Below are 11,860 nucleotides of genomic sequence, written 5' to 3'. Positions count from 1 at the left end.
AAACTACTATAAGTCTTCTGTTTATTAAACAGTAGTATGGACCTAAAATAGTGTCCCAGTCTAGTGTTTTTCCCCAGATTATTCAATAGTTTTCTCAAAACATATAAAACACTTTGGCCAAACACACACACACACACATGTTTATATGAAGGCCACATGAGATTCAAACTATGAGAAGCAACCAGATCAAAGAAATCAAGACAATAAAAAAAAAACAGTGAACCAAGTCCACCTCGTTCTCCTCTGCTGCTGGTGCTTTTATTGAAGATGAAGCAGGAAAATAGATGTACAATGTCAATCTGAATGTGAGATAAACTCATGATCTCAGTTCCACATTTCCAGGATATGAAATATGCCAAAAACCTTCCAGCATTCAGGTAATTCTGTCAAATGTGATGTTTATTTATTCACATTGTTTTGACATTCATTATCTCAATGATTATTTTTAGAATGATATTGTAAGGCAAGTGTGAGAGGCCTGATCTGGCCAGTTTGAACATAAAACAGGGAGAATATTTGGGCAGGATATGGCTGGTTTAAACCCTTAGGAGTTAAACATTGACCCCTGTAACAGCATGGGTCTGTCTGAACAAAGACAACAACAAACAGTCCCTGCCTACAAAAATAACAATAACAACACAAACTTAGAAAACTTCAATAAAGACATTCAGTCTGCAAGAAATAGCTGCTAAATCTACCCTGCACAATAGCTTACCACTTTAAATAAAGAAGGACACGTTGGCTGAAACAAAAAGGGTCATGGCTAAGATACTTTTTATCATGGAGCTGTTCATTGAAACAACATTAACAAGAAAATAAATAGAAAAAAATGAGGGCTAAAGGGGTTTTAAACTCTGATAAGAAAACAGGTGAAATCAATAAGTTGTAGCACAATGCTCCAGTATGACCACAGCCAACATAATCACACAATAATAGTAAACTTAAATTTTGTGAAGAAGGTTTACTCTTCAATGTAACGACGACAAAAAGCAGCAGCAGCAGCAGCAGTAGTAGTAGTGGTGGTACTAGTTTAGTTTCTCCTTAACTGATTATTAATTATTCATCCGACAGATACGTGTGTGTGTGTGTGTAGTAGTAGTAGTAGTAGTAGTAGTAGTAGTAGAAGTTGTTCTTAATATTTTTTGTTGCATTCAGAAAGAAAATAAGAATAAAATAAATTATTAAAAATTTAAAACAAATTAAAAATTAAAGAAAAAAATACTTATAATTAAACTGTATCATTTTATAAAACTTGGTGGATCTAATTTTTTACTTTTCTTGTTGCAGAAACATCACTGACGATGCATCGCAGAGCTTCCACAACATGTATCATAAAACAATCTACCTATCTACACAGATAGATAGATAGATAGATACATACATACATACATACATATATGTACATATATATTTACATATACACACAAGTGTGTGTGTCTGTGTGTGTATATGCATGCATTATACACACACATATACATATATATCTATATATATATATATATATATAGAGAGAGAGAGAGAGAGATAGATACATATATACAAGTGTGTGTGTGTCTGTGTGTATATGCATGCATTATACACACACACAGCCAAGTAAGATCGTTGCCAGTGCCCCTGGACTGGTTCTTGTGCGGGTGGCACATGAGATGCACCATTTTGAGCGTGGCCGTTGCCAGTACCGCCTGACTGGCTCCCGTAGGATTTTCGAGCGAGATCGTTGCCAGTGCCCCTGGACTGGCTCTTGTGCGGGTGGCACATAAAAGACACCATTTCGAGCGTGGCCGTTTTCGTGCGGGTGACACGTAAAAGTACCCACTACACTCTTTGAGTGGTTGGCGTTAGGAAGGGCATCCAGCTGTAGAAACTCTGCCAAATTAGACTGGAGCCTGGTGTTGCCATCCGGTTTCACCAGTCCTCAGTCAAATCGTCCAACCCATGCTAGCATGGAAAGCGGACGTTAAACGATGATGATGATGATGATGATGATATATATATATATATAAGCACGCATGTGTGTATGAGTGTGTTTTAAATTTAAATTACCTTTCGCCATACCATTTAAACATGATATCACAAGCAGGTTCTAAAGTTAAAAACTCAAAGCTGATATTTGAAGTCAACTTGTTTTTCCCAAGCAAAGCAAAACAGTAAATAAAACCTAACCAAAAGTTAATCCAAAACAAATAAACTCCAGCAACGAAGCTTTATAAAAACTCATCAGAACTGAATTGCCAGCAGACACAGTGGGACTGTGTTAGTGATCAGATCAAGGAGGTCCTGGCAAAGTTATTACCAAGATCAATCTGAGTGGCCTAAAATGTGCTGTGATGCATCTAAACAATCCGAGTTGAAGACAAAAAAAACAATAAAAGAATTCTCTCCTGCGATCAACAGACACATTTGTTCAATCCCAGGCAAAGTCAAAATTATCAGTGTCGCCATTGTGACTTCATAGCAAAATTCATTCTTGGACTCAAATTACATCCATGCATCCACTGCAAACATTTTTATTAATTCCTCTCCTTGAAACATGGAAATTGACAAGAGTGACCATCACCATTGATAGGAGGTGAGGGCAAAACAATGCTGAAATGCCAAGTCCTGTTGCATTGTGGCTTCCTTGAGCTGAAGATTCATTCGGTTTGACACAGCCCTACATTATCTCTTCACACTTAATTATATCTACCAGTAACGAATCAATTAACTCCCTCCCTCCACCCACTCCTGCTTCAATTAATTAGGAACCACGTGCCAATTAAGCCAGTAAACTAATGTTGACAGAAAGAGAAAAAAGAGCATTTAGTTTTGGAGTGAGCAGCTTGAGTTCAAATCCGTGCAGGACAGTGGGGAAGGGAAGAGGTAAGGGGGCAAGGAGAAGATTGCCCCCCCCCCACATACACACACCATACACGTAGCCTAAAATTGAAACTGATGTTGTCGTTAATCGAGAAAAGAAAAATCTAAAAGTATTTAAGTTTTATTAAATAGAACCAAAAGTCGATGGGGTGGGCTTGACAAGGGTGGGGGTAAGTGATGGGGATTTTTAGACAAGTTTAAAAAGTTTGTAGAAGTGCATTAATAAGGTAATGAAGATGTTTTGACATTCATGCCTTTTCTTTTAATATGGAAGTTTTATTAAAGAATAGTAAACAACAAAGAACAACATGGTAGCAATGTGGGTGTTGTTGTTGTTGTTGTTAATGGTGGTGGAAAGGAATGTGTTGAGTGTGGCGAGGAAGCTTATATCAACAGAAAGAGAAAAAAAAAACTAAACAAAAATAACAAACGAAATAAAATAAGTGGCAATAAATTAGAAAAGAAAGAAATTTAAAAGAGGGAATGTTTTTTTTTCTTTCATGTTTGTAGTTAGTGTTGTTGTTGTTAAATCGTGCCGACTTGAAAAGAAACAACTTTGTTGAGATGGTTTTTGTTCAACTGTTTTCTCTACCTTCAGATGGAATGAATGAACAAACAAACGAACGAATGAATGGACAGACAGACAGGCGGATGGGGAGAGAGAGAAAAGAGAGTTCAGGTATCCAATAAGCTACCTGTTTACCTACCTACCCTATACAATAATCCATATGGCGTACGCAAGCGCATGCGGGTATCCTCCACAAATCTCCCAGGTACGTATCCATAGTAGTCGTCAACATGTTGTTTTGTCCTACCACAACCAAAACAACAATAAACAAAAAGTCTCCCTTCTGAAATATTCAGAAATAAAACAAAACAAAACAAAAAAGAAGAGTTGTTTTTGTTTGTTTGTTCGGCAGGTCCTGTTTGCTTTCGACATCGACGGACTCTAAACAACGCCAACAGTCATTATAAGTTCATTTGGCCGGTGTTGGTGGAAGACAGCAGCGTTACTAAGCAAAACAATAAATTGGTGATGCCAAAAGTGAGGTGGGGGGGTGGGGAAAAAAATTGCAGTTGTGGAGTTTGAAAAAAAGCTCACACTGTCAATAAGAGCTGCTTGTACATATAGAGTAGCAGGCAACAACAACAAGAAGAACAAGCAGTAACGCAACCACCACCACTTTCTTAGATCCACCATCCAAAGCAGCAGTGATGGCTGATAAGCTTGTTGTTGGGGGTGGGTGGGAGTGAGGGGGAGGCGATGAGAGATAGACGCGGTGGGGGAGGGGGTATTGACACGTGAGGGACGGGGATAGAGAGAAAGTTAGAGGAGATATGAGAGGTGAAAGATATATATATATATATATATGTACATATATATATATATATATATATGTGTGTGTGTGTGTGTGTGTGTGTGTGCATGTATATATGCAGAGAGATAAAGATTGATAGGTAGATATATAGATCAATATATGAATTGATCAATAGACATATATCATCAACATCATCATCATTTAACGTCTATGTTCCATGCAGGCATGGATATACAAATATTTATGTATATATGTGTGTGTGTAAATATATATATATATATGTGTGTGTGTGTGTGTGTGTGTGTGTGTGTGTGTGTGTGTGTGTGTGTGTGTGTGTAGATATAGATATATAGCAAGAGAGGAAGAGAGAAATGTAGATAAAGAACTAAATAAGGTTTTGTATGTGCATATATTAATATATGTATATATATATATATATATATATATATATATTGTTTTCACTTGCCTGCCCTCAACTTTCCTTTCTAGCTATTACTGACAAATGCAACTCCTATATACACAGATATATAAATAGATAAATATATAAGTGTTAGATAAACACAGGCTTACATACGAGGCGCAGGCGGACCCCAATCGCTCTTTAAGCACTGAACTAATACAGCATTTGTTAAAATTTGTCCCTTCTGTATATTCTTTTTGTTCAGTGCTTTCCTAAGAGATATGTGTGTGTGTGTGTGTGTACATACATACATACTTACATTATTTAACGACCGTTTTCCATGCTAGCATGGGTTGGACGGTTTGACTGAGGACTGGTGAGCCAGAAGGCTGCACCAGGCTGCAGACTGATCTGGCATGGTTCTCTACAGCTGGGTGCCCTTCCTAACGCCAACCACTCCGAGAGTGTAGTGGGTGTATTTTGTGCCACCAGCACAGGTGCCATTTGCATGACACTGATATCTGCCACGACTGTGATGTTGCTTGGCTTGATGGGGCGTATGTATGTATCTACACACACATACACAGATACACATATAGGCAAATATACATGTATACATACAAGTAAATGCAGTGTGCATGTGTGTATGTGTATGTACCCCTTTCTAGACATCACAAGATGGTTAAAAATGAGCATCATTGCGATACAAATGAGGTTGTGTCCATTCTTCCATGAAAACATGCCAAGCTGTCGAAGAATATCACCTTCCTTGGAAACAGGCAAAATTTGATGCCAGGAAGGGCATCCAGTCATAGAAAAATCTGACTTCAAGCACGTAAACCCAAGTACATGTTAGATAAGCTTGTTGTTGGATGGGTGGGAGTGAGGGGGGGGGGATGAGAGATAGAGGCAAATGCGAATGGAGGTGTGAGGGGGGGGGGGCAGGGATAGAGACAAAGTTGAATAAGGAGAGGGTCTCTGATGAAGCTACAAGGTATTACTCAGTAACCCAAATATGAGTCCACTGCATCTCATAGCAGAAACAGCTGTAAGCTAATGAAGTTCATAAGATAATTGCTTATTCCTTTGTCATTGCATTTTCTTACATATATACATATAATATACACACACACACACACATATATATATATGGTTGGCTGAAGGTTGTAGCATAAGTCACATGCCCAAGGTGCCACATAGCAGGACTGAAACCAAAACTATGTGGTTGAGAAGCAGACATTTAAATGACACACCTATGCCTGCATCACACACGCACACACACACACAATTATACATAAAAGACGTATATATATATATCATATTATATACACAGACACAAATGCAAGCAGATTACAGACAGATAGAGATGTATGTGTTTTTATATGTATGTAGGGAGGGGGGGGGGGTAGACAGTGTAAATTCACAAGCTGTCAGATTACTGAGTTTATTTGTTTATTTATTTCCTTATTTGGCAAATGGCCAGAAGCTTTTCTGTCCAAGAAGAGTTGTGCAAGACTTGATCAAGCTTTCCTTCTCAACATTTTACAGGTTGCATTGTTTTTAAGCCAGAAAATGAGATTAGGGGATAAAGCACTCAACTCCTTCCTAGGGTCATATACACACACATATACACATGGTACACACAGATACAGACACTATATCTATATACATATATATATATATATACAATGTATCTGTGTGTGTGTGTTCATGCACACACCAATATACTTAGCCGGCTAAAGTATGTCAAAGCATCTACATACCTTTCCCTGCATCTTAATACACACTCACTCACATATATATAAACGAGTTACGAATATTCACATGACACACATACATAAACACGTTTGTGTATATATGCGTGTATGTATAAAGAAACATGCTGCAAATCCATTCCCATGTCCACTTAAATGCACATGTCTGTACTCACACTCACACATGTATGCATACTCACACACACACACACACACACACACACACACATCAATTAATCTTGACAAATTCATTGAAATACTCTATAACTGTATTGTCCTAAATACAATTATATTATACACCCAAATTATTATACACCCACAATACATAATTATTATATATCTAGAATACTAACATATCCTGGTATGTGTATATATGTATACAGGTGTATGTATATGCACATCGTGTATGTGTGTATACATGTGCATAAAAATGTATATTCATACATGTGTGTATATGAATATGTTTGCCTACATGTGTATGTTTGTATGTATACAAGGCAGACATACACATGTTTAGTGCGAGAAGGTCTGTGTTGATGGTCACTGATCAAGGCAGAGCGCTGTGTCCAGAGTGAAATTGCGGACAGTATATACAGGCTCTAATCTTACCAGCTGTCCACTGCTGTCCACTATCAACAGAGTGATTAGATTAAGGGATTGTGGATTATCCAGAGTAATCACCAATCACTTGGCTATACTTACATGTCTGGTAGATGAGGCAAGGATAACATTTATACACACAGGTACACACACACACACACACATACACACATGCGCACATAGACACACACACACACACACAGATACACGTGCACACACACACACACACACACACCTGCACACACTCACACACACTTACAAATATGCAAATATGCACACTCACTAGCACACATACACACACCATATATCAGTTGAAACAATAAACAACATTATAAGTAATTATCTTCATTATTAGTTACCTTTAATTTATTTATTTATATTCTCTTAAAATTGTAAAGACATTAGATAATATAGTACTAAATACAATGTAGATGTGAGGGTCATGGCTGGAACACATGACCGATTTCATCAACAACATCAAATGATTAATTGCTTGACATCATCACCAATGTTCCCTCATTTCCTCAACCGTTCCTGTTTACCATATTTGCTTCCATCTGGAAAGACTTTCTGATGCTTCTTCAAAAAGAACAAAAACATGAACACAACTTGTCAGCATAAAACAAAGTCTCTGTCATCACTAATTACCAGTTAATTAGCTCCTAATCCCTACACGTGTTACATTATTTATCCAACAGCTTTTACAGATGTTAAGAAATTCTCATCAATATTTAGATAAAAACTGTGCCAAGAAAATTTAGCTGAAAACCATTTAAGTCATTGAAGGTTTAAAGGGTGGGGACACACAGACATTCTGGTTTCAGAGGTTAAGAGGTCATGGCTCAACTAAAAACTAGAAAAAAGTGAATGTCGTTAATTTGACATAATTATTGAACAGTTGAACTGAAAATATTTAAATTTTACACAAATGTTTGTGCGTGCGTGTGTGTGTGTGTGTGTGTAGATGTCAAAATAAAACAAAACACAATATGTGTTAATATATATATATATATATATATATATATATATATATATAAACAAGGTAAAACTATAAAAATATATACTTTAATTCTCAGTTAATTCAATCATTTAATCTTTATCGTGGTTAGATAATCCTTGTGGAATAAAAACTAGTCAGTTAGTAAAATGCTCAGGTAAAGGTGATCAGCTTTAATTTCCAGCAGATAACCTCATTAAATATACTGCACTAATTATTATTATTGTTATGAGGTAAATAACTTATATATACATTGGTTGCTTAGTTATGAAATAGGTTGAATGGGTTCAGATTAATGGGGAAATGTTTCTGCTCATTTTAAGCAGGAATGGTGATCTTCAGATAAAATATATCTCATTCAAAACAGTTGAAAAAATGGCTCAGAGCTGGAGAGAGAGAATTGAAACAAAGATAAAGACAACAAACTGGAAAATCTCAAAATCTTCATCAGTGGTCATTGCTATAAATATTGGAATTGGTCACTAAATAGGGTTGTTGATGTCGAGATGATCAAACAACAAACAATTGAAACATAAATATTGGGAAAACCATAAATATGAAAGAATTATGTTAAATTAGGTTTATTAAAAAAAGGCAGACATCGTTAGCCTAATGAAGTAACTAGCTAGGAACACATTATCCATGACAACCAAATAGCAAGGTCATTGCTAACATAATTTAATAAAGTCAATTAAGAGATTTTAATTAATAAAGATTACACTTGCACTGAAGAGAATAAGTTATTAATGATTAATTCTGATCAAAAAATGCAGAGAAGACAACTCTGAACTTTGTCAATAAAGTATTTGGATTATCTCCCTTGCTTAGACTAGCATTAATTTGTAAGAGGCTTTTTAATTTTATTTTTAATTGCAGGAGTTATATTAATTAGTTAAAGTAACTTGCCCACCCAAATTATGTTAGTGCCAATTTTACCTTTATATTTTGCCACCAAGAATATTTTTGGTGTATAGTTATGAGAAGATCACGTTCAATATTGCTTGATATTGATTATTCTCAATAACTGTTAAATATGTAATACAATCTTCCAATAAATAATATTTGTTAAAACTTAAACCAACACATCAAACGGAAAATTTAAACCTCCTCAAGTTTATAATAACACTTTCTACACGGACATCATGCACAACACGTTCGATAGGAGAGAGTTCAAAGATAACATTTACCTGAAACAGTGTTTATTCTACAAACAACACCTACCGCAGGTAATCACAGGTTAACCATTTATTGAGTTAGCTTTTTTTTTTTCTTTTATATTATTAAACACAAAACATAACAAATGGTGGTGGTGGTGGTGGTGGTAGCTTGGAGATTTGCCTAAATGGTTTAATGGCTGCTAAATTGAATAGATTTAAGTCTGGGATTGCAAATATAAGCATGTGAAAATATGTTTTATCTATCTATCTATGTGTACACGCACACACATGTATATACATATATATATAATATATATATATATATATATATATATATATATATATATATATATATATATATATATATATATATATATACCAGTGCTCCAGTGTGGCTGCAGTTTAATGATGACTGAAAGAAGATAAAAGATACACACACACACAAGATGGACATTAACATGTTGATATATATAATAATAATAATAATAATAATAATAATAATAATAATAATAATAATAATAATGATGATGATGTTTGTCCGCCATTGTCATGACCAGAACATCACATGGGAGAATAAGCTAGGTCCCAATGCATCCAGTTTTGTGGCTGACCAGGCTGATGCATGCTCAGAAGGTTCTGCCTCACAAGTCAGGCAGAAGGTGGTCTGCTGGAGACGAAGGCAAGGAATTGGCTCTCAGCTCGTGCAGCTCACATTTTCTTTGTGCTCCAGAGATTCTATCCTGTTCAGAGAAGGCGGCACCACTGTAGGGGCAGCTACACCAGGTAGGATGGTCCCTTGCCTACATTTCCCATGTGTCAGGGTTGATCTGAAAACACCTCAGTGACGCTTTGGGTGTATCCTTTGAAGCACTTTTTCGGCCCACCTTGTGTGTGCTTGCCTTCTGCCAGTTCACTGTAAAACAGACTTTTGGGTAGTCACGTGCCAGGCATTCAAACATGGTGACTGACCCACCTCACTTGTGCTCTCCTTAGCAGAGTGTAAATGCTTCGCAGGCTGAAGAGTCTGCCATCAGTCCTGAAACTGATTTGGCGCTTGTTTCGTCAATGTTGCAGTAAAGGAAGATGTTCCGAAAGCATCGTTGCTAGAAAAACCACCTGAACAAAATTCCGAGAGCCATTAACTTTGTTGGTAACAAAGGGCATCTTCCTCAGAGTGAAACACAGATTGTATGATCCCTGTGTATGAATAGCTATGCTACATGGTAGTGAAACATGGGCTGTGAAGGCAAGGGATATGTGAAGATTTGAAAGACATGGACATTTTCCATTATTGATGTTCAGACTTCATTCATGTTGCAGGTCTTGCAGGGATGCTACTCAAGCAACCCATGAAGACCAAGAGCAAACATATTCAACCCCAATATTCCTGCATTTCCACTCCTGGCCCATCATTTCAACTTGGCAGTCGAAACACTCATCTGTTATTCAAGGTGTTAGAAATGTATTCCCTGAAATTCTCATTTATCAGATGGATAGTTCAAACCATAAAGAATTGTGTTTCAGTAAAATAAGCAGCAAGAGGGAGGCTAAAGAGACACAAAGAGTCAGCACCATATCAGCTTGTTTCAACTGTGTCTCAAGCAAGGTACCATACTGTACGAATTACACAACTAACAACTGGAGTCTTTCACAGAGATTTTGTTGCCAGTGGAAGCCAATTCACTTCATTATTTCTATTAATGCCTTTAACGAAGACATTAACATCACATAATTGCATCCTTGTCTCATTATAAATTCACAACACCTAATTCATACCTAGTTTTATTTTAATCAGTAATTTTAATTAAATTCCCAGTAAACTTTTAAAATTCAAATCAATTTCTTCCTCTAAATTATATGAATGTAGATTAGGGTAGTTTGGATATAAAAACAATAAAATATAAAATAATATAAGTTGTATTGATGGCAGCAATAAAGTGTGCGTGTGGGTGTGTGAGACAGACAGACAGACAGACAGACAGGCACAGAGAGATGAGACTAACAGAGAATGTCAAAGAGTAATCCACATTCCGTAGCTAAATTCCAGCCTTTGACTTACTGAAACTCACCCAGTTCTTTGGTTGTTGTTGAGTTTTATCAATTAAGAAAAGGTTGAAAATATGATCAAAACAAACAACACAATAATAATAATAATAACATTTTCAGTAAACCTAATGAGATCCTATCGTAAAAATCAACTCTTCAAGACTTGGTTTGATTGTAAAGGAGCTGAGTGTGGCAGGGTGGGAAAGCCTTATCAATATGAACGGTTTATCAGGGGAAGAAGCTATTACAAACATTATCACCAACAGCGAGATTTTCCAGGTTTTCTTGCATCACTTTTATTTTACACTTTTCTTCATTTCGTAATTACATAACAGAAAAAGAAATTGTAAAACAAATGTTTTTAGGCAAAATCTTGTTGTGTTTTGGTATTTTCTGCTAGTTATTTCTTATTTTCGGTAAGTTCGTAACTCCTATGTCGAAATGTCAGAAAGAAAAGAAAGATCAAGTCAGTGAATTTTCTGCTTGAAACCAGCATTACAACAAACAATCTAATCAATATTTAAAAATAAACAAAGACTCAATTCATTCTGTTTGCTTGTGACACGACAGAAAGATTAGAAGTTGTAAAAAGATCACATTCTGCAGGTCACAATAAACAAGGTAGAGAATGGTTTTCTGCCAAGAAATCTGATTGAAGCCAGCTGTATTGTGAACAGACGAAGATAGCAAATAGAATGACATTGTTTAGAAAGGAAGCCATAAGCAAAATG

General features: G+C 36.2%; 1 protein-coding gene across 28 annotated transcripts in view; it reads right to left on the bottom strand.

Annotated features, from left to right (window-relative positions):
• The window catches only part of LOC106871672 (peripheral plasma membrane protein CASK), a 522,259-nt gene that overhangs the window by 418,958 nt on the left and 91,441 nt on the right, over window positions 1-11,860 (bottom strand). For 19 of the 28 annotated variants that reach the window (XM_052974595.2, XM_089365566.1, XM_052974600.2 and 16 more), the window contains exon 1: window positions 3,568-4,067. The exons of 8 other annotated variants lie outside the window; for them this stretch is intronic. In XM_052974595.2, coding sequence (XP_052830555.1) covers window positions 3,568-3,656 — 89 coding nt within the window. In that variant the 5' untranslated portion in view covers window positions 3,657-4,067. Of the gene's footprint in view, window positions 1-3,563; window positions 4,068-11,860 lie in introns of those variants that run through there. One more of the 28 variants, XM_089365581.1, reaches the window with a different exon arrangement.

Source organism: Octopus bimaculoides, chromosome 18 (assembly GCF_046866305.1).
Source record: "Octopus bimaculoides isolate indiv1 chromosome 18, ASM4686630v1, whole genome shotgun sequence".
In the NCBI taxonomy this organism is placed as follows: Eukaryota; Metazoa; Mollusca; class Cephalopoda; order Octopoda; family Octopodidae; genus Octopus; species Octopus bimaculoides.
Note: the sequence above shows the minus strand (reverse complement) of the source record. Positions and strands in the feature narration are given on the sequence as shown.